Source organism: Alligator mississippiensis, chromosome 1 (assembly GCF_030867095.1).
Source record: "Alligator mississippiensis isolate rAllMis1 chromosome 1, rAllMis1, whole genome shotgun sequence".
Taxonomy (NCBI): Eukaryota; Metazoa; Chordata; order Crocodylia; family Alligatoridae; genus Alligator; species Alligator mississippiensis.
In genome coordinates, this window is record NC_081824.1 from 365,241,923 (window position 1) to 365,265,277 (window position 23,355).

At 44.2% G+C, this 23,355-nt stretch overlaps 1 protein-coding gene across 2 annotated transcripts in view; it reads left to right on the forward strand.

The window, feature by feature from the left end:
• The window catches only part of SLC15A1 (solute carrier family 15 member 1), a 55,682-nt gene that overhangs the window by 25,865 nt on the left and 6,462 nt on the right, over positions 1-23,355 (forward strand). For both annotated transcript variants that reach the window (XM_014600492.3, XM_059721110.1), the window contains exons 11-21: positions 456-545; positions 4,767-4,811; positions 4,921-4,953; positions 5,085-5,173; positions 6,028-6,109; positions 7,615-7,740; positions 10,370-10,519; positions 13,165-13,214; positions 13,645-13,752; positions 13,902-13,995; positions 16,331-16,477. In XM_014600492.3, the coding sequence (XP_014455978.1) occupies positions 456-545; positions 4,767-4,811; positions 4,921-4,953; positions 5,085-5,173; positions 6,028-6,109; positions 7,615-7,740; positions 10,370-10,519; positions 13,165-13,214; positions 13,645-13,752; positions 13,902-13,995; positions 16,331-16,477 (1,014 nt within the window). The remainder of the gene's footprint in view (positions 1-455; positions 546-4,766; positions 4,812-4,920; positions 4,954-5,084; positions 5,174-6,027; positions 6,110-7,614; positions 7,741-10,369; positions 10,520-13,164; positions 13,215-13,644; positions 13,753-13,901; positions 13,996-16,330; positions 16,478-23,355) is intronic.

The following is a 23,355-nucleotide window of genomic DNA, read 5'->3' on the forward strand; positions in this document are numbered from 1 at the left end:
TCTTGAAGGTGTTCAAAGTGTAGGTGCTTGAACCACCTCCATACCAAAGGTCTATACCATTCGGGAGCAATCTGTTTCCTTTTGTCTGTCTTGTCTTAAATGCCACAAACCTTTGCCCCTATATCCTGTCTTTTGCTCCTTCCTAACATCTTTATTTCATGCACCTCCCCATATATGTAATACACTTATCAAATCTACCTTGTCATTCAAACACCTTAGAACTAATCTTCTGCTATGTTGCATGTGGGAGATGAGAAAATAATACTAACAACAAAAGTAGTCCATTGGAAATCTCAAAATACATATGGGCTTTACTGAGTAATTGGGGATTACTTGTGTGATCAGAGCCTATGTTTTAAGATGTTGGTATGAATGTAGCATGCATGTAATAAGATAAATTAAACCCACAAGTTTAATACACACTTATCAACATTTTGTATTATTCTTCATTATAGAACCGACTTATTACTCAGACTAAGATGGTCTTGAGGGTGCTTTTCCTGTACATTCCTCTCCCCATGTTCTGGGCACTCTTTGATCAGCAGGTAATGTAGAACAAATATTTTTATAATTATACCTGCAGTTACTTTCAGCTGTGAAATCAATGGCTATAGCAGGCCCATAGCTGAGGGCAGAATTTTGGACCTTGGTCGAGCAGTGACTTATTGACAATTCAAACTAATACTTATTGTGAGTTGAGAGAGAGCTATGTGGGGCTAGGAGGATGAGAACAAGCTAGAGAGTATGTGGCTTAATGAGATGGTTGCTGATCTGGAACAGCAGGGGCCTCTGGATGCTTGTCCTCAATGGGACAGAAACATCCCATGCATGATGAACTATGCCCAGACGGAACTGATTGTATGCGACCTGGGAAGCTAAATAGGCTCAGGTCCGGTTCGTATCTGGATGGGAGCCCGCTTAAGAATCCCAGGGGCCATAGGCCACCTGGCCTTTTGGTGGTGGATGGGTCATATTTGACCTGGGGGGAAGTGGGCAGCGGAGTCCCCCAGGGCTCAGTCCTTGGGCCTGCACTATTCAAATTCTTTATCAGCGATTTGGATGACGGGGTGAAAAGCAACCTGTTCAAATTTGCTGATGATACCAAAATTTGGGGTGAGGTGGGCACGCTAGTAGGGAGGGAAAGACTGCAGAAAGACCTGGATAGGTTGCAAGGGTGGGCTAACAAAAACAGGATGTGTTTTGATACTGACAAGTGCAGGGTGCTGCACTTGGGTAGTAGTAACCAGCAGCACACTTATAAGATGGGGAAACTCCCTTCTTGAGAGCACGGAGGCAGAAAGGGATCTTGGAGTCATCATCGACTCCAAGATGAACATGGGCCGACAATGCAAAGTCACGGTCAGCAGGGCTAACTGGACCTTATTGTGCATCCACAGGTGTATCTCAAGTAGGGCCAAGGAGGTGATCCTCCCCCTCTACATGACACTGGTCAGGCCGCAGCTGGAGTACTGTGTCCAGTTCTGGGCACCCCACTTCAAGAGGGATGTGGACAACATTGAGAGGGTCCAGAGGAGGGCCACCTGCATGATCCGGGGACAGCAGGGCAGACTCAATGAGAGGCTACGGGACCTGAACCTGTTCAGCCTTCACAAGAGAAGGCTGAGGGGGAACTTGGTGACCGTCTATAAACTCACTAGGAGGGACCAGAAGGGTTTGGGGGAGACCTCGTTTCCCCTAGCGCCCCCCGGGATAACAAGGAATGATGGCCACAAGTTGTTGGAGAGTAAGTTTAGATTAGACATCCATAAGAACTACTTCCCTTGGAAGTTGGTTCCAGATCCTAGCCGCCCTAACTGTGAAGTAGTGCTGGCTCCTACCCTGGGGGTCTTTAAGAAGCGGCTTGATGCCTACCTGGCTGGTGTCATTTGAGCCCAGTTTTCTTCCTGCCCAGGCAGGGGGTCAGACTTGAAGATCTACAAGGTCCCTTCCAACCGTACTTATATGATTCTATGATCCCCACTGCTGTCCATCCATTTTATCCTTGGAACTTGGATTTGATATTCACTGGATACAATGGGAAAAGGAAGACTGGAGAGAGCACTTGGTAAGGCAGGCTCAAGCCCCTTCCTGGGTGAGGGTGGGGCCTAGAAACAGGCTTCCTGCTTCTGGTATGAGTTCTCTAATCACTAGATTATTGGGCTGAAACATGGGAGGGCCTACCTCCTCACTCTTTTGCCAAATCAGACTTTTAGGACTTATGCTTAGGTATGTCTGTGGAGCAACATCCCTGCCCGGCCAGAGTGCAGCCTCCCCTGCAACATGCCAAGTAGCCATAGTTATGTATCTACTTGCTTGTGCAGTACCATCTCACTGTGCATAAAGGGTGGTTACGCAGCTGTATAACTGCCCAAGCTGGGTGCCTGAGCACAGCTACTGCCTGGGGGGGAAAGGAGGGACCCCCCCAAGGCCAGGGACCACTTCACTCACTGGCAGCTTGCCCTCTCCTTTCCTCTGGAGAGCCAAGTAAGTCAGCAGGGTGTGAGCATGATACAGGGGTTTAATCAGCCCAAAATTGAAGCAGTGTTTTGTTTTTTAAAACCCATCACTTCAGTTTAGGCCCCCTGTTTCATCTATACACACCCAAAGACTCTAAAACCCTATTTCCAGCTTGATGCGGATTCCCCCAGACACTCTACAAAACAGCCGGGGAGCTGCCATTTGGGGACCTAGATGCCAGATGTTAGGGCCTGGCACATTACTCCAGAAATTCCAGGCACTTTTGCAGCCCACAAAGCCAGATGAAGCTCCTGTAACAAGGGGTAGAGAAGGGTAGAGCAGCTGTTTTAGTTATCAGCCAGGACTGTGGGGGATAAAAAGGTCTCTCTTAAAACTGGGTTAGCTCCTACTACTTATGCACAGTCAAATAAGAGGTACAGCATAGACTTGTATTCCAAATGCTTTGGTATCTCACTGTTTTTAAACATGATCATCCAAATAAGATTTCATTGACCTATTCAGAGTTGTTATGTCTGTACCAACATTTCAAGCCTATGTGTTTATGAATTGGTTTCCTAATCCCTTGATTTCAGTGGGATGAGTTGATGCTTAGCCCTCTTAAGAACAGACTTTTCATATTTAAGTCCCTACATACAGATTTAGAAATCTTGCTGAAAATTCCCAAGTTCGAAAGTTCTTGGTCAAACTCTGTATATATTGAACTTTGTTTTCATATAATATAGCTTTCCTGGGCCCAACTCTAATTTGGCAACAAGAGTAATAAACATTAATAGATGACCCCTTCTGTGAATTCATTTCAGGACTAAATACCTATTATGGAATTGGGTATCTCTTGATTAATGATGCATATTTTATTATGATTCGCATATCCCAAAGATATAATGAAGAGTAATATCCTGTTAATTACCATCTGCAAATTTTAAATGGCATATTCCCTTGTTTTAAGGGATGTGCAGGGGCAGATCCAGAGGGGCTGCAGTGATGTGAATGCAGCCTGCTCTTGGTCAATGCCACTGAAATAGAAGTTGGGGATTACTCTTTTTAAGTTCCTAAAGGAAGTAAGAATTCTGCCTGTTCCCTTCCCATCTGTGGCATGTCCCACCCCCTCCCATTTCCCTATCTCCCTTACCTGCTGCTTCTGGTCCCACTGTCTCTGCTGGCTTGGGGAGGAGGGGGACAGGAAACACTCCACAAATACTCCTATTTGCAGTGAGTTGGGCTCAGCAGGGATAGAAGCAGCACTAGCTGGGTTCCATTTTCTTTTTTGCTTGGTCCCTGACAGTGTTCCCTGCCTGCCTGGGAGCAGGGGTAGAAGAAGGGAACCTAACCACCACTTCTGGTTGTGTTCCCAGCTGATCCCCATTCCCCACAGAGCCTGGCTGGAGTGAGGCTGGTACAGCTGTGGTCTCTCTGCCTTCCCTAAGGTGGCTGTGGCTGACATGAGGGGGGTGGGAAATGGAGGGGAGGGACTGTGTTGCTGAGCATGAAGAGGAAGCAAAGGGGATTGACTGGAGGTCAAGTCCCCTGCTGCTTCTGCAGGGTATGCCCACCTATAGGTGGGGGAGAAGCTGTGAGGTAGGGATTGCAGCAACCTCTGCAGTGCTGGTGGCTGCTCCTGCCACCTCCCCCTCTCTTACAAAATCCTAGATCTGTCCATGGGGATATGTATGTGTGAGTGTGACAATTTATACTCTGATTCCAATGTAGCATTTCAACTCTTGCTATATATTTTGTGGAATATTTGTTTGTAGGGGTTTTTTGTTTGCTTTTTTTTTTTTAATTCAATGAATGGATGGTGAAATGAATCATAAGAAACCTTTTCTTTTTAAATAGGATGTCAGAGAGAGGGCCTGCAGGACAAATACAGTCTGTAGAACCCTCTCATCCAGCCTGTAGGTCTTGAACAGACCAGCATGCTGCACTGTGTGCTGGACTGGCCCTGTGTGCTGCATGTAGCAGGTGCTGTCAATCTGGTGTGCACTGAGACACGTGGGAATGGGGGTTGGGATATAGTGGATCTGGTACCTGGGGCTGTTCTGCAGGCCAGCCCCACAGTGCTCATTCAGCTTGCAGGGCCTGATGAGTTTGACACCCCTGCTTCAAATCATTTAGGAGTGGACCTTTGTCTAATATTGACACAGAAGAAGAAAATCCTAAAACAAAATGGCTCCCCTTCTCTTCCCTTGCCATGGATTCCTCCCTCTCCATCTTACACTTTTAAAGCAAGGAAAGGAAAATTTTAGTGTATTGCTTTACCATCGCATTTCATTACTTCTTTGTGTTTTAAGGGATCGAGATGGACATTGCAAGCCACTACAATGAATGGAGACTTTGTAAGTTACTTGAAACAAATAACACTTTTTTTTAAAATGCTACATTTTATGTTCATTTGAGTTCTAATATTAAACCATATCTACCTTCTTTTTTGCTTTTTTTTTTCAGGGAAATATGCAGATTCAGCCAGACCAAATGCAGGTACATTCATCTCTTATGTTGTGGGGGGGGTTGTTAAGGTCCCCTAAGATTATTTTGTATCACTTTATATTTTTATTTAAAAAGACTTCAGAAGGGTCTTAACTTTTTTTTTCTCATAATTTTTACATTAGACTGTGAACCCAATCCTGATCATTGTTATGGTCCCAGTTGTAGATGCCGTGGTTTATCCTTTAATTAAAAAATGCAGGATCAATTTCACGTAAGTTGATGCATATTTTGGCTGACCAGCTTAGGTTTGTAAATGACTTGCCTTTAAATTGTTATGCTTATAATAATGTAACTGAGAAGACTTCCACCAAAATAGAAAATCAAGGTCCACACCTATGAATAACAGATTAAAGTAAAAGGCATTTTGATTTCTGTAGATGCCTTTGATTGGAATTCATCTATAAAACCCCAGTGAGAAAGATAGAGGGTGCTTGTACATGTGGCAGGGGGTTAGTCCTCAGTTTTATTCTGTGCCCCCTAAAATTTGAAATGGTGGGTTTTTAATTGAAACCCACCATTTCAGTTGTTCTGTCACATTACAGCAAGGGGCCCGCTCCTTCTCCATGTTTTGTTTTAGGGTGGGGGTGGGTTCTGTCCAAGCCAGACCCTGCCCACAGCTGGGGGGGTTGAGCTGCCGGCAGGCTGAGTGGCCCCCGAGCTGCATGGGACTCTGATTCTTCCCTCTGTGGTGGTGAAAAAATTTTCAAAAAGAAATCCTCCTTACGGGGCATAACTATAAAGTTAAAACTTTTTCAAAACAACTATGCAAACTTGGCCATTTATCTGAACAAATTATTTTAACATTAGAAATGAGCCACACACCTTCTTAGTTAGATCTTAAATGACATGTTACTGGCATTGTACAAGAAGTTTAGATGTCCCAATAGGGTAGCTTGAACTAACATCTATGAATGAGGCTTAATGAGATGTGTAACTGTATTAGTTCTCCAAAAGATAACACTATACTGTCTTCTGTAATGAAAAGGGAAAAATCACAGTTGAAGCTTTGGGGGATAGTACTACCACTCAGGTTTTTCTTTTTTGTTTCTTTTGTTGCCATTTTAGGCCCCTGAAGAGAATGACAGTTGGTATGTTCCTAGCAGCTATGGCTTTTGTTGCTGCTGCATTGGTACAAGTGCAAATAGATGTAAGTTATCATCTAGTCCATCTAAGCAATGATATTTTGGTACGGATTTGGATGAGTGAAGATAATTCCCACTGTGTCAATGAATAATTCAATTTCTAAGCCTATTAACTAAACATGAATATGAAAAACAGGCATGGGGAAGCATAAGTGAAAAGTATGACAATGTGGCTTGGTACCCTGGGCAGCTGCTGCACACGCATGGGCAACAGCAACTCCTAGCTGCTGCTGCACCACAGGCACAATTACGTGGCTGCAGGGGTAGCTGTTATTTCCCATCCCCCCCCCTCCCCCCCCCACCCTCCCCCAACCAAAAAAAAAAAAGAGTTGGCTTTCAGCACAGCTGCCCCTGTTGGCCTGTCCTAGTTGCACCACAGATTTGGGGGGATTCTTATCCTCATAAAAGTCTCTTGAACACATTCTTACCCAATTTTTTTGAGTTATTTGTTTGATAGTCAAGTTGAAAAACAGGCTTAATTGTTTGGTTTATAGGGTAATTCTTTTGTATTTGCTTTTCATATGCTTTGAGTGGAGGCCAAGCCTGACATCCAGAACAATTTCATAGTGTCACAAAGCAAGAATGGAAATACTAGCTATATATTTATTTAAATTTACTTGTCAGTGATAAAGTTGAAAAGCCAGATCTTCAGGTAGTGCAAATGGGTGCAGTTCTAACATGTCTTATGCCCTTTTAGGGCATAAGTGGCGCATAAACCAGTTTTGCCCCTGTGTATTAGAGTGAGAGCTCTCTCTCTCTCTCTCTCTCTGCCTCTCCCCCTAACCCTAATGATTACATCCTAGTGGTAGATATAGATTACTTGCCAAAAAAAGAGGCAAGAGAGCATTTTTTTTTTTCTTTTTGATGGTGAAATATGAAAGAAGAGAATGGAAAAGATTGCAACATTAAACTATATAGGCAAGGTAACACTTGTGGGGAAGAAATGAAAATGTATATAGTGGTGCCATTTTTTTTTTATGCTTGCAGGTACTAAAGTGACACTTTTGTTCCCCTACTAATACAAAGGCTTTTATTTGTTTGATTGGGTAGAAAGTGAGAACTCCAAAGGGTGGGGGGGGGGGGGGGGGGGGGGGGGAAGAGACTATCTTTGGATGTGGAGTGAGATTTGCTTCTATTGGAGAGTCCCACTTGTAGCTGTGCCTTTTTTTTTATTATTTGCCACTAGAATAAATGAGGCACAGAATCTATTGGCCTATATCCTGATAATGGTTGGGACAGAAGGAATCTGGATGAGAGTTATATGCTTGTGGAGTGCTCTTCGTTTAAAAAGTGTCCTTTCTTGTTAAGGTGGTAAGGAATTGCACAGCAGTAGTAGCTAAAACTATTTGCAATGTTGTAACATTGTACATGTTAATTGCAAAGGACTGTCATGCAATTGTCAATTTTTTTCAGAATAATTAGTCACTAATTATTATAGTATGTTTCATATGACATGCTAGTTCATTTATTTCACTCTTTTTATTTTTCCTTTCTCTCCTCCCCCACACAGAAAACTCTTCCGGTCTTCCCTGTAGCAGGGCAAACCCAAATCAAAGTAATAAATTTAGATATTGCTGAGGCAAAAGTAAACTTTGGACCTGGACTTCATGATATCTCTTTACCATCTCAAGGAGAAGTAAGTAAAAAAAACAATGAACAGAAATTAGTAAAAGCTTCAACCAAAGACTGGGAACGTCCCCAACATCCATCCAGGCAGTTCCATACCTTGGTGGTTTGAGCATTCTCCTAAGGCAGGGATTGTCAACTGGGGGTATGTGGACTGGTCCTAGGGGGTATGCATGGGTGGGCGGGGATGGTGTTGCCACCTCCCAGGAGCAGGGCCAGGGCAGGGTAAGGGTAGTGGCACTCTGGGTCAGGGTAGCTTGCACACAGTGGTGGCTGCTGCTGCTGCCACACACCAGCCCAGTGAGCTGCCCTACCCTGTACCAGCCCTGCTCCTGGGAGGCAGCGGCACTCTGTCCCCACCCATTGTGTGCCATTCTCTTCTCCTCCTCCCCCCCCCCCCCCCCCCAAACTTGGTGTCCAGCTGTGCACTATCCCTCCCTCCTTCCCGCTCTGTCTCCGGCTGCTGGGGGTACTTAGACTAAAAAAGGTTGAAAGCCCCTGTCCTAAGGAGTAGGGCAATTCAGGTCCGTCCTCCCTCTGTGGTTGAGGAGGGCATAGAACTCAGGTGTCCCTTTTCCTATTCGAGTACTCTGACAGCACTGAGTGCCAGTGGTGATAGTGGCTGTGCCCACCTTTGTGCAAATCTAGTGGACAAAGTGGATCAAAAATTTGGCATGCTCTGTGGATGCCTGACAGATTGGGGATTTCTTTTCCAACCTGGATCATAACTGAGCTTAAGGTGGAAGTTAAGTGTATAATCTAAATCACCTCTGAGCATATGCAAGCAGTTCAAATATGGCTACTTAAACTTTCAGTCCAAGATGGAGGCACCTCCATGATTCTAAGTGGTTTTGTAGTTACTTGATTAGGACTGGTTTCTCTCTTTTGTGGGTGTATATAGGCTTCTATAGTCTTCCTGAGCCCAGTTTTAAATGCCTGTGAGACTTGAATCTGCCACTAAAAATCTTCTGATGTTCCTCATGCTGACTTGTATGCTCTGTTGCTGAAACTTTACAAATAAGTATGTAACAACATTGTGTCTTAGTACTCTATACACAAGTGCATTTCCCCACATCCCTGTCAGCGAACAGGCTGGAGTATCCATGGCTAATATTCTAGTCCGTGGGTTGATAGCAGCCATGGAGACCAGCTAACTGGTGAAACAAATCTGTAGCTTGCATCCAAAAATGATATAGCTGTTGAGATCAACGTATAATTACTCTCCAGTTCTTGCATTATAAAGCATGAAATTGACCCCTTAAATCCCACTAAGTTGGGTGAGAAAGTACAGACAATCACTTTACTACTTTCTGCTGAAGGCGGAGTTCTAGTTTGAAGCAGTGAGCAAATTGCTGCCAGCAAGTTCCACAAACTCCCTCTGTAACCATAAAATACACCATGGTAGACCAAATGCTGTCCTATTGTGCTTCCCAGGAAGGTAAATCTGGAATAGTACTTGCCTATATCCAAAGAGGTACAGATACTGGGACCCAGCCTTCAGAGCAAACACATCCACATTAAGGAACTGAATGTCTAAGACTGTCTTTTTTTTATATGTGCAAGTTAAAGACAGCCTTGTGGAGTTCAGTGTTTTACTTCTGCAGAGCTGACACTTGCCAAATATTGCTTCTGGAGGAACTGGATGACTCCAGGATTTTTCAGTGGGATGCAGAGCCTTTAACCTGTAGAGGGTCAGTTCAACTCCAGTGCAGGACATGTATTTAATGAATGAAAGTTGTTGCCATATGATGGGTGGTCTGCATGCAATGGACAAATGTCTGTATTTGTGTATTCTAGGAGCTCTTTGTTCACCCAAGGTCAGAGCCCATTGTCCTGTCTGTAAGCATAGCAAGAGGCAGACTGGCCTGGTGATCTTAGAATCTAAATGGAGAAAAATGAGTGGTTGGGGGAATCTCCTTACAGGTGACACAAATGAATGTCTTGTTGACGTTCTTGGTGGTATAGAGGCTGCACTGTCTTTGAAACTTTTCCAGAAGAATTGACGCATGTTAGTGCTGCCATGTGGGGAATCTGGCATGGCCTCTGCCAGTGCTGTACCTGTACTCTTGCTGAAAAGAACTTGGTTCTGAGACTATCAGTTTAACACCTTTCAGGGAAAAACAAGCATCCTTACTGAAAAGTGCTGCTACTTCATGTGTGAATGACACTTATAGTCCTGGGAGTCTGCATGAAGGAAAAAACTAAACAGTGGTAGACCAAACAGTTACAGTCTCTAGATGCATAAAACTTGGTAAGAACCTTAACCCAGACTTATGAGACATATATGAAATGTTGGAGACCAAGTGCGACATAACTAATACATCTTGGAAGTCTTGCATCTAAGGCAGTGGTGGGCAAAATGTGGTTTGGGTGCTGGATGTGGCCTGCAAGGTCATGCTATCCAGCCCATTGGCCCCTTTAAAAAAAAAAAAAATATTTTTTTTTTTTTTTTTTTTTTTTTTTTTTTTTTTTATCTGCCCTGGGCTGCCTGTCACACAGCCCTCAATGGCTTTCCAAAACTTGGTAAGTGGCCCTCTGCCCAAAATGATTGCCCACCCCTGATCTAAAGGATCCTGATTTAAATACATGGATAGTCATGGTGATATAGAAATATAGCAATTTTTTTTCTTTTTCAATAGACTGATTACTTCATGCTTGACGCTGCCAGCTTAAAAACATTAACTGTTTCCTATGGAAGTCGAAACAAAAGTAGAACTTTGGCTGCTTTGGGACAAAAACGTTATACTCTTGAAATAAAAAATAACACTGTGGATATCCTAGATGAATTGGTAAGTTATTTAAATCCTATCTAGGATCGCAACTCTTGGCTTCATACTTGTGTAAATGGAGAATACATAAGCATGGTGCTGATAATACCAAGGTCGCAGATATGATCCCTGGGTTGGACTAGGTTGCGGGGGGGGGGCGTAAAATGGTGGATCTGGCCTGTGGCTGGACTCCACTTCCCCTGCCTGTGTTGCCTGTAGCTGGTTTCCATGAAGAACCCAGCAGCAGTGGCACCATAACATCATGGGGTCAGGGTTTGTATGGAGACCAGTCCCAGCAGTGCTTGCAATGTGTGCAGCTGGACGGGGAGCTGCTGTGCAGCTGGAGCCAAGATCTTGCAGCATTGACAGCATGGTCTGGAGCTGAGGCACAGCAGTGATCCACTACCTGCATGCCCCTGCCTGGGGTGTGCAGGCAACAAATTTGCAGCTTGCCCTGGCTCTGGACCATACTGTCCCTGTCACAAGATCCCAGCCCCAGAGCAGCTCCCTGTCCAGTTGCACACCCTGCCAGTGCTGCTGGGGATTGTCTCCATGGGAACTGGCCCCCTGATGTCAGAGCACGGTTGCTGCTGGGTTCTCTATAGAAACTGGCTGCAGTGATGTGGGCAGGGGCTGCTGGGAAATGGAATTTGCTACAGGCCTGATCCAGCCTGTAGGCCAGACTTTGCCTGCCCCTGGACTAGATAATCTCTTGAGGTCCCTCCTAGCCCTACTCTGAGTGTGAAGTGAGTTTAAGATGCCAATCCTTGGATGGCAGAAGAATATTTTGATACATCTATACTTAGGGTGACCATATATCCCAGATTGGCTGGGACTAACCTCCAAAATCTGGGACTGTCCCAGCCAGCTGGTAAAAACAACTAAAATTGAGTATCCCAGGTGCTGAGCACACAGGCAGAGTGGTGGTAACTGTGAAATGCATTGATTGCTACTTCACAAGTGATTGTTAATATTTGTGAAGTATAAAACAATGGGTCATTAATAGGCCATTGAAACTGCATCCTGCAAGGGGGGCGGGGCATGGTAGGCAGGCAGTGCTCCAGATTGCACACTGTCTCAGGCACCCTATGTATACTGTGTATTTATATGTGCATTGTGACAGAACATTTGAGTCACAATAAATAGTTTTAAATATTTCTGGATAAACAAGTGGATGCTTTACAGTTATCACTGGTATTAGCAAAATACAAAATTAAGTCTAGATTAAGAAGATCTTAGAAAAGTTTATTAAAGAGGCCATCCTTAATGGACTGGCTGACGCCAACATCTTAAGGGATAGCCAGCATGGGTTTGTTGCAGGTAGGTCTTGCTTGACCAATCTCATTTCCTTCTACGACCAGGTGACCTATCACCTGGACAAGGGAGAAGAGCTTGATGTCCTATATCTTGACTTCACAAAAGCCTTTGATCTGGTTTCTCATGATCACCTCTTGGAGAAACTGGCCAATTGCTGCCTTGGGTCCTCCACGATCCACTGGCTGGAAAATTGGCTCTGTGGTCAGACCCAGAGGGTAGTAATTGATGGAAGGCACTCATCGTGGTGTCCTGTGACCAGTGGGGTCCCCCAAGGCTCTGTCCTTGGACCCATACTGTTCAACATCTTTATTAATGATGTGGACACTGGAGTCGGAAGCGGACTGGCCAAGTTTGCCAATGACACCAAACTTTGGGGCAAAGCATCCACACCAGAAGACAGGCGGGTGATCCAGGCTGACCTGGACAGGCTCAGCAAGTGGGCAGATGAGAATCTGATGGTGTTCAATGCCGATAAATGCAAGGTTCTCCACCTTGGGAAGAAAAACCCGCAGCATCCTTATAGGCTCAGCAGTGCTATGTTGGCTAGCACTAAGGAAGAAAGAGACTTGGGGGTCATCATTGACCACAAGATGAACATGAGCCTGCAATGCGATGCTGTGGCTAGTAAAGCGACCAAAACGCTGGCTTGCATCCGTAGATGCTTCTCAAGCAAATCCCAGGATGTCATTCTCCCCTTGTACTTGGCCTTAGTGAGGCCGCAGCTGGAGTACTGTGTCCAGTTTTGGGCTCCACAATTCAAAAAGGATGTGGAGAAGCTTGAGAGAGTCCAGAGGAGAGCCACACGCATGGTCAGAGGTCAGGGAAGCAGACCCTACGATGACAGGCTGAGAGCCCTGGGGCTCTTTAGCCTGGAAAAGCGCAGGCTCAGGGGTGATCTGATGGCCACCTATAAGTTTATCAGGGGTGACCACCAGTATCTGGGGGAACGTTTGTTCACCAGAGTGCCCCAAGGGATGACGACTAGGTTGAATGGTCATAAACTACTGCAAGACCGTTTGAGGCTGGACATAAGGAAGAATTTCTTTACTGTCCGAGCCCCCAAGGTCTGGAACAGCCTGCCACCGGAGGTGGTTCAGGCGCCTACATTGAACACTTTCAAGAGCAAACTGGATGCTTATCTTGCTGGGATCCTGTGACCCCAGCTGCCTTCCTGCCCTCTGGGCAGGGGGCTGGACTCGATGATCTTCCGAGGTCCCTTCCAGCCCTAATGTCTATGAAGTCTTATCTTTAAGTAAGACCTACTGTGTATATGTACAAAATAGTGAACACCATAGCTTGTTAAAGATACTGATGCACATCTTATTAATGATGATTGTCTTTTCCACCAGGTCCTTGATAACATTTCATCAAAGCCAGAAGAAGGAAATAATCTAATCAGGTACATGTTCTTATGCAAAAATAATAATGGCTTTTTTTTTTTTTTTTTCTTGAAGTGCAAGTGATTGACCACTTAAAGAACATCTTTTTAATCAATATCTTCTGTCTTTCTTGGCATCTTCTACTTGGATTTGTTACTGAGAAAACAAGTGTCTCGGTACTTTTTATCTTATTGATGCAGTGCAAAATGCATGGATTCTTTTTGAGTTTTGCGTTGTTTACACATTTTTAAAGAGATGAATGTGTGTTTATTTTAAAAATATCAAAGTCTAGTCAAATGAAGGTGGAGGGAAAGGATAAATATGATGTAGAGTACCTGTTCTGTTGGTGGTAGTATACAATATAAAGAATCTTTGTCTAGGTTTTATTTTATTATATCCCACAGTTCTATAGAATCTGAAACCAGAATCTGTATTTCTTTTCTTTCAAAGATTTATAAATAACTTGCCTTCAACTGCCAACATTACAATGAATAATATTAATTTTGGAGAAGTTCAGACTTGGTTTGCAAGCAATTATACAGCATTCCAAAAAGGGACGTAAGTATCTTCCTTTACCTTAATCCAAAAGCTTTAAGTAGACACATCCGTGTCACTGGGAAAGCTACATGGAATATATTCTACTTCTGTGACTTCAATTAATTCTGTAATTTTTTTTTTTTAATTTAAATTATTTCTTTTTTCCTCAGAAAAAAAATTGTTGTTACTGACAGTTCATCAACTTGCCAACAACAATCAATGCCATTTGGATTCGGCAGTGCATACACCATTATAATTAACGAAGTAAGTTGAGGTTGCAGAAAATGCAACCCTTCTACTGGGCACCGGTCAGCAGCAACAAGCACTGGGTTCAAATTTTGGGGCACCCAATAAGTTTTTTGTTTTTGTTTTTTTGGTTTTGTTTTTTGGGTTTTTTGTTGTTTTTACTGTGGCTTGGGTCCCCACCCAGAAATCTGGGATCACTGAATCTGGCTGGGGTGTCCTGCATAAACAACCCCCCCCCCCCTTGCAAGCAGTATAAACACAAAGGATAGATTTATTACAGAAAACAATACTGTTCTTGAGCAATGGGCTGGAGAAAGCGGCCCACATTGGAGAATCCTATGAGCTGCTGCTTGGGTTTGCTGCACTGCAGGGAGCTGCTGGAGAATAACCTCTTGTATTGACTTAAAAAAAAAAATGGGGGGGGGGAAAGAGTAGGACATTATCCTTTTTGCTTATTAATGCTATATGCAATATCCTCTACTATAGGAAATCTTTTTTTATACTATTTATAAAAGAACCTTCATATAGTTCTAATAAGCTGTAAAAATAATGAATGTAATGCAAAAATGCCCATAATGAATTGGTTTATAAGATGGGTATTACTCTTTTAATTACTATATTTAAAAACCTGGAGCCCATTCAGGTACAAAAGTCCTAAAGATCTCAGGCAGACAATGCTCTTTGGGGGAATCTGACCTCTTTTATTAGACCAACTTAAACATTTTTGACCAACTTAACGGGGGGGGGGGGGAAATAAGTTGGTTTAATAAAAGAGATCAGATTTCCCCCAAAGAACTTTGTCTGCCTATGTCCTCAGACCAACACAGACGGCTACAACCTACACTCCTAAAGATCTTATGAGTTCAGCCGTTAACCTGTCTCTTATTTAAAATTCTATATGCAGTGTTGACATTTTTTGTAGCATTTGAGATTATTCTATTGAAAATCTTGTATTGCATTTCTAATTTTAGAGTATTGTATGGTTTACTTGTGTGCATACCAGGTAAGTGAATAAGTTGCTTAATTGCATAACGCGGTGCCAACCCCAATTAATCTGTTGCTTACCTGTTTATATAAATATCATTCACCTGCCTGTCAGTTGCATAACAAGTGTTTAAGTGTATAGCAGGGGTTTGGGTTGTAGCCGTGTTGGTCTAAGGACATAGGCAGACAAGGTTCCTTGGCTGAATTTGATATCTTTTATTAGACCAACCCAAATGGTTGGAGAATAGTTTATTAAGCAGGCTTTCGGGTTCAAAAACCCTTCATCAGGCTAAGGAAGCTTCAGCAGTTGGTGAAGGGTTTTTGAACCCAAAAGCTTGCTTAATAAACTATTCTCCAACCATTTGGGTTGGTCTAATAAAAGATACCAAATTCGCCCAAGGAACCTTGTCTGCCTAAGTGTATAGCATCATTCAGTCCTACCATCTATTTAATTGTACTCCCTTTAACTGCATGCTAATTGTAAGTGAACTAACTATACTCCCATTAATAGCAACAGTGAAAGGGAAGGAGCTGTCAAAAGACTTCTATTAGAAGCTTTGAAAATGAGGAAGGGATGTTGGCTTCTTGGCTGTTAATGCCACATCACTGACAATGCTGTAAGGAATGCTTGTTAAGTGACCAGCACTGATGGTGCTGTGTACTTAAACATGGGGTGACCATATGTCCTGGTCTGGCCAGGACTGTCCTGTATGTCATAGGCTGTCCTGGTATTGTGGCTGGTTGTTGAAAATGGAAACCTGTCCTAGATTGGTGCCACCCTACCTGTACTACCTGGCCCAGCTCTTCCCAAGCAGCAACTGGAAGTGTGTGTGGGGGGGGGGGGGGGGTCTGGGCTAGGTACCACTCCTTTTGCCTGGGGGTGGGGGGCAGAGAAGATGCTGCTGTGAGCACAGGCTGGTTGTGTGCATATGTGTGGTGCCCTGGGTAAACTTGTATTTTAGTGCCTTTTTAGCACCCTCCTAAGTAGAGGCAGGGAACACACTGGATTGGGCACTGCTCCTCCAGCCTGGGGCAGGGATTGGCAGTGTTCCAGATTTCCTTTAAAATGTAGTCACCCTACTTAAACAACCCTGAAACTGATGGTCTCTTCCATATTCTAGGCTTTTAATAGCAGCCACAAAACTAACTACTAGAAGCATTAAAAATGAGAGAACTTGGTTTAATGTTGGGATTGCTAATGCCATAGCACTATGGGCTTAATGAGCAATGTTTACCTAAACCTTATATTTTGGGCAAGAATATAGTCTTGGGACTGGAAAAAAAGTTATGCTCTTCAATGGAATAAGTTTATGTACAGCTTTTTTTCATCCTAATTTCTAATGTGGTGTTTTACTTATCAATACTTCAGTGTGGAAGCAGTGGTTTAAAGATAAGATACGTACAGGATATCCCTCCCAATACAGTTCACATGGCTTGGCAGATCCCTCAGTACTTCCTTATGACATGTGGTGAAGTGGTCTTCTCTGTCACTGGACTGGAGTTTTCATATTCCCAGGTAGGTGCTTTTGCTCCTCTGACTCCTCGGTTACGTTAGTATTCTTAGTCTCACAGTCTACAATGATGAATTCATCCTTAAAGATGAATTAAGTGTGTTTCCTGTTTATCTGATGTGACCACTAAATCCTACTATTTAAGGAAAAATTGCACGTAGCCATCTGTCCTAACCAGAACTGCTCCGATAAACCCATGGCAGTACTTCTGGCTGCATGAGATGCGTAGTTCTATGTCGGGGTGGGCAAAATGCAGCCCATGGGCTGGATGTGACCCACCAGGCCATTCTATCCGGCCTACAGGGCCCCTAAAAAAAAATAAAATAATAATAATAACAATCTGCCCCTAGCTGCCTGTCATGTGGCCCTTGATGGCTTGCCAAAACTTAGTAAGTGGCCCTCCTCCCTAAATAATTGCCTGCCTCTGTCCTATGTTGACTTCCACTGAGCTACGTGAAGTTGCACCACTTGAGGATCTGGTCACCAGCCTCCAGGTCACCCTGTCATTGGCAATGCTGCTGTGTTGCTTGTTTCTATATAATTGGAACTGGATGGAGAAGAGTTTTTGATATAAAAAGAACAGTTCTGAATTGCACTTGAAACCCAGTTTAATTATGCCCCCTTAAATTCGTCTCCTGTTCCTTTTTTTTATTTATCCTTTAACTTTTTTATTAACGAATACAACTCAGTAAAAAACATGTTTTAATGTTTTAAAGATGCATCCAGTCCCCTAAACCCAGGGCTGGCTGACTTCTTAGTGGCAGGGGGCTGCATGCCTTGTAGCATCAGCATGGGCTGCAGGCCTGCCTACCTTCTTCCTTCCTCCCACCCTGTGCTGCATCAGGCACATGGCCACATGCCCCAGTTCTACCTTTAGCTCCCCAGGTACAGGCTTCTTTCCTGCAGTCATGGTAGCACCCCTTGCCATGGGCTTTCCTGGCACCATGAGCTGCTTTGGGATGGGGCAGCAAACAAGCCGGAGGGGAGGATCCTAAACCCTTCAGATGCTGCTGCTGGAGCCAGAGTGAAGCAGGGAGTAGTGGCCAAGTAAGACCCTAGGGGCTGCAAACTAACCCTTCACAGGCAGCCGACGGGCTGCCGCTTGAACAGCCCAGCCCTAAAATATACATGAAGACAGACATTTATCTTCTGTCAACAATGTTCCCTTAACTCAAGTTGGTGTCTGCAGGAGTCTTGTGTTCTTTGCTTTTCCTTCTAGTCTCTGACGGTTCTTTTTATGTATTCATTGATGTTAAGCTTTTATATTCTTTCATTTCTATATAATAATTCACTCTTTTGTATAATGCTGAGTTAAGAGGAAAATGTTATTAACTTCTATTAATCTCTGCTTTCTAAATTTTAAATTTTAGAATAAATTTTGTTCCTAAGTGTTAGCTTATAGAACTTGCACTTTCCTTCAATATGCAAAAAATTTCTCAGACCTTCTGGTCTGAAGGCAGGAGAAGATTCTTTTTATTGGCTAATTCCAAGGATATCCACCAAATTTCTAAGTAAGCATATTGCTTGCTTTTCCCCAGTAGAGCACTGACTTGACAGGAAAACTTTTTTCCATTACTAACACTTCCCAAAACCCTGACTCTAAGCTTGGGCCTTCTTGTGGGTTTTTTTTTTTTTTTTTTTTGAGGGGGGGGGGCACGATGACAGGAATTGCTTCTCTTCTAGACTTCAACAATTTTTATTCTTGTAGCCACTAGAAGGTGAGTGATCAGGTGCTTCTTGCAGAGTTCTGAGGAAGGTTCAATAAGAACACAATGCTATCTGGTAGATGGCACCCTGTTTCCCTTGCTATGTCTCCAACCTTCTTCAAGAACACTTTGATTTCTGCTATCTCCCTCCAACATTTGCCTGTTCCTGTACCTTTTTAATTGTTAAGTAGGTTGAGATAATATAGGGTTTTTAAATAATTTGGTTGTGCAGGCAGATGTATAAAGACCACTGTTACTGATGCTCTTCCTATTTTATTTTTTTAAATCTCCATCTTATTTAACATACAAGGTATGTGTATGACTAATATTATCTTTTTCATTGTTCTGATGAATGGCATATACCTTGTAATACGATACACTGGCACACCTTACCACAATGATTTTAAAACCATAGTTTCATAGTTAGGGGCTGGAAGGAACCTTACAGATTATCAGGTCCAGTCCCCCTGTATGTTCCCAGGAAAGACCACTGGGATCAAATGATCCCAGCCATGAACAACTGGCGTCTCCCAAGACTGGGGCACCATGGTGGCAAGCGGGGACTGCCCGCAGATGCAGGCGGCAGTGCCAGTAGTGGAGGGGTGGCCAACAGCAAGCGGAGACTGCTTGCAGATGCCAGTGGTGATGTCAGCAGCAGTGGTGGGGTGGCAAGTGGTGACCACCTGCAGAAGTTGGTGGTGGCCAACCTTGCAGGGGGAGGGACACATGCCCCCTATACATGCTGCCTATGATCCCAGCAAGGTGGGCCTCAAGACTTTTTTAAGATCACCAGGGTAGATGACTGTACCACTTCTAGGGGAAGCCTGTTCCAAACCCTTGGCCCTCGGCTTATAAAGAAGTCTTTTTCCTTGCATCCAGCCTGAAGCAACCTTCAGTCAGCTTGTTCCCGTTATTTCTTATCCTCCCCCTGGGGAGCCTTGGTGAACAGATGCTTCCCCAAACCCTGGTGTATGCCAGTACTTAAGATGGCTCTGCCAGCTACAGCTTCACATTGGTGACTCATGTTCAATTGTGGTGCTGGTAAGCAAAGCACTGCTGAGCCTGTTAGTGTGTTGTGGGTTATTTCTTCCCAGATGGAGCACTTTGCATTTCTCTGTGTATTAAATGAAATTGGGTTGAGGTCTGCCCACTTGATGAGCCTGTCCAGGTTGGCCTGTACTGCCAGCCTATCTTTGAGCATGATGGCGCTCCCCCATAGCTTGGTGTCATCAGGAACTTTGCCAGATTGCTTGAAATACCCGAATTCAAATAATTCGTGAACACGTTGAAGAGCACTGGTCCAAGTACTGAGCCCTGATGGATGCCACTGGTCCCCCTCCGCCGTGATGACTCAATTCCATCAATCAGTACTCTTTGGGTCCTACCATGGAGCCAGTTACCTAGCCACTGGACCATGAAGTAGTTGAGGCTGCATCTTACCAATTTGACCATGAGGATGTTGGGACACCAGGTCAGAGGCCTTTTTGAAGTCCCAAGTTTGACATCAACCTCATTTTCTCTATCCAGGTGGTGAGTAACTTGATCACAGAAGGAAATGAAGTTGGTCTGGTACAACCTGCCTGTGATGAAGCAGTGTTGGCTATCCTTCAGAATATTGCCTTCAGTTAGCCTGTGTGTGGTGGTTTCTTCTTTCTCCAGGATTTTACCAAACTGATCTGGTCAAACTGATCTGGCCTGTAGCTTCCTGGGTCATCCTTTCTCCCTTTCTTAAAGATGGGTACCACAGTGGCTTTTTCCAGTCTTCTGGGACTTCTCTGAAGTGCCACAAGTCTTCACATAACTTGGCCATCAGTTGCACAATAATGTCAGACAGTTTTCTTAGCACTCTTGGGTGTAGCTCATCCAGTCCAATTAACTTACAGATATTTAGCCTTTGTAGGTGCTCCCCCGCAAGATCTACATCAACTGTGGGAGGGTGCTGTGGTCATCCTGTATCCTGTCAAGCAGGCTAACACCCTTGGACTGGTAGAATACCGATATGAAGCATTCATTTAGGAGTTTGGTTTTGTCCTGGGTGTTGGTTAACAGCCGTCCCACTTCATTTATCAGGGGCCCTATGCTTCCCTTGTTCTATTTGTGATTTCCTCCATATCTAAAGAAGGACTTTTTTTGTTGTCTTTCAGTTCTGGTTGCCAATTTATGTTCAGTTAGTGCTTTTGCTGTCCTGATCTACTCCCTACAAGTGCGGGCAGCTGCAGAGTATTCCTCTTTGGTAGTTGTTCCTAACTTCCATTCCTTATAGGCTTCTTGCTTTAATTTCAGGAAGTCCATGACTTACTTCCTGTTGATCCAAGGGGGTCTCCCAGCTCTTTTGCTGCCTTTCTTGTGAGAGGGGATAAACTTTCTTTCAGCTTTTAGGACTGCTTCCTTGAGGAAAGATCACTCTTCTTGTATTTGCTTCCTCATTGGACCGTGGTCCCAAAGGGCCTTGCCAATCAATCTCTGATTTTTTTTTTTTTTTTTTTTTTTTTTTTTTTTGTGGAAAAAACTCAGGCTTGCCTAAAGTCAGGGATTTCTACCCTACTGGCTTTTTTTTTTTTTTTTTTTTCCCCTGGCTTGTGGTGGATAGAAAAAGTGGTGATCTCATGGTCACTGTCACCCAGTTTCTCTTCAATCTGCCGGTTGTTCCCTGGATAGACCCTTTTGGCCAGAACCAAGTCTGAGTGCCTTGCTCCTAGTAGGCTTGTACTCTTCCTGAGTTAGAGTTCTTCCACGCAAGTGAGGAAGCTTTGTGAGCGATCAGATCTAGTGGAGTGCTCATCCCACAAGATCCCTGGGTAGCTGAAGTCACCCATGATGATCATGCTTTTCGAGTATTTAGCCTCTGCCAGTTGCAGGCCCCTGGAAGGTAGCAGACCTCATGGGTTAGGGTGGTAGATCACTCCCTCAGTCCCCCTCAGGAGGGAGTTGCCCACCACAACCACCTTGTGCCTCTTTGGAGGGACTGGCTACCTTGCTTCTTCCAGAGTCGGTGCTTCTGCTGATGACTCTGCTGGTGCTGTGAGGGGCGCATACCTGTTTCGCAGTTCCAGGGGAGGAGTAAACCTGGTGCATACCTTGGGCCTGGAGGCAACTATCTTCTAGGCAACTCCAGGATGGGACTCTAGGTTGGTTTCATTGTCATCCTTCATCTTGTTGATGGGCTTGTGTGCTCTTTTTCTCCATTCTTCAAGTGTAGGGCCTAATAGTAATCCATCGATCTCTTGTTTGTGGGCCCTGATGGTGCATTTTGAGAACCTAAACAGATAATTTCACAGAATCATTTAAAAAAAAAATAAAATAAAATAAAAAATTTGAGGTTACTATACTGAAATGTGTATTAAAAATAGATTGCAACAGTTCTGCATTGCATGAACACATGCTTGTACTGTATTTGCTCAAATACATTTTAGGTCAGTCACATCATACATGCATTTAACTTGCATGAATTCAACTATACATGGGGTGGGAGTGGGGGCAGGGCTTGAATTTGCTGCTTACCTGGAGGCCCATTTATAGCGGTGACAGGCACTGCCTCCAAAACCTCCCGCTGTCGCCATGGAGCCGTGTCCGGAGCTGTGTGGCCAGCCGCTGGGCGGAGGCGGCAGCATGGTGGCGGCCAGGCAGCACGCAGCCATCCCCACCACCACCCAGCGCTGCGCCACTGCCTCCAGCCGCGCAGCTCTAAGCACGGCGCCACATGCAAATTCAAGCCCCGCCCTCCACCCTGCGTATAATCACCAATTTTTTTTTCACCTTATGCACTGACTTCAGCACCTAACCCCGGTGTAAGATGTGACTGACCTGTACTTCATACAAAATAAGGTGTTTGTTTTGTCCCCCCTCCCCCCCCAAATCAGCATGGGAGAAATCCTCTCATCTTATTTGCATACAAGGAAACCTCATTAAATGCTTTGTCATTTTAAAAGTAATATGTGCTCAGTAATGGAAACTTGCTATGAAGGTGATTTTTAAATGTAGCCAACACTGAGCATGATGATAAAACACATGGACCATATTGGGCAAGTATGTTGATGAGAAACTACCACAATCTTTTATTTTTTAGTTTTACGTATCCCAGGCCAAATTAGCCAAAACTAATTCCAGATCCAAGAGTCCAGAACCATAAGTGGCCCTACTACTGACAGACATACTCCACCCACACCTGGGGCTTCAGATGTTTCTAAAATCCTCTGACGGGCATCCAGAGGCTTGGGGTTTGGATGCCCCCGAGTTTTGTTTGCCCTTAGCTATAAGGCCCTCGGAGCAAGCTAGGAAGGAAACTCCCATTTCCATAACGTGGGCTTAAAGCCACTACACCTCAGCAGGTCCTGAACTGTGCCAGAAGAGCAGCTCTCCCCAGGCACTTGTTAGGAAAATTGGCTTCATGGACACACATACCTGGTATTTCTCCTACCAGGTTACCAAAAAGCAATGACAAACTACCACAAGGATAGGTTTAGTGCAGCCCACATGAGTAAGATATATGATGGAACCCATTGTGTGCAGTCCCTCTCCCATGGTGAGCCACTACATGGCACAGTTCAACTACCCCTTCACTTCTACAGCTAAGCTGCACTTTTCTTTCCTACTTCCAACTGTTCATGTTCTTCACTAGGCTTAAATGTCTGGCAAACATCCCCAAACAGTTCACCCAGAACCCTTCTGTCACCCCCTCTCTCAGCCTGTTGCATATAATTAGTGTGGCCCTGTCCTCCATGAGGTGAAGCTGGACCATGTCGCCTTGCACCTTAACTTCACATAAATTTTTGGAGTATCCCAGGACTCCCAACAAGAACACTCAGTTCCAGTTGTGACTTGGGGCTAATTAACACATGGATCCTTGGGGGGGTGGCATGTATTTTGATTATACATACATGCTGAGCTATGGGGTCACCATGACTTGAAACACTGACTCCCTGCTGGGGCCCAGCCCACTGAACTGCAAATCATGAGCCTTTAGCTCTGAACTAATCATGCATAGCTTGTACTATAAAAGTAGGTACAAAAGTGCTTTAAGCTTGCAGCAGCTTCAAAAAAGGTAAAATGCATGAATTCTGGATAAACTAAGTCTATGGGTAACACCTGTAAGGCAAATTACTACAGGTTTGTTTATTTCAAATTTGCCCCCCACTTTCTTGTGCTCAGGGAGAGCAATAAGGAGGGGCCTGGGGAAG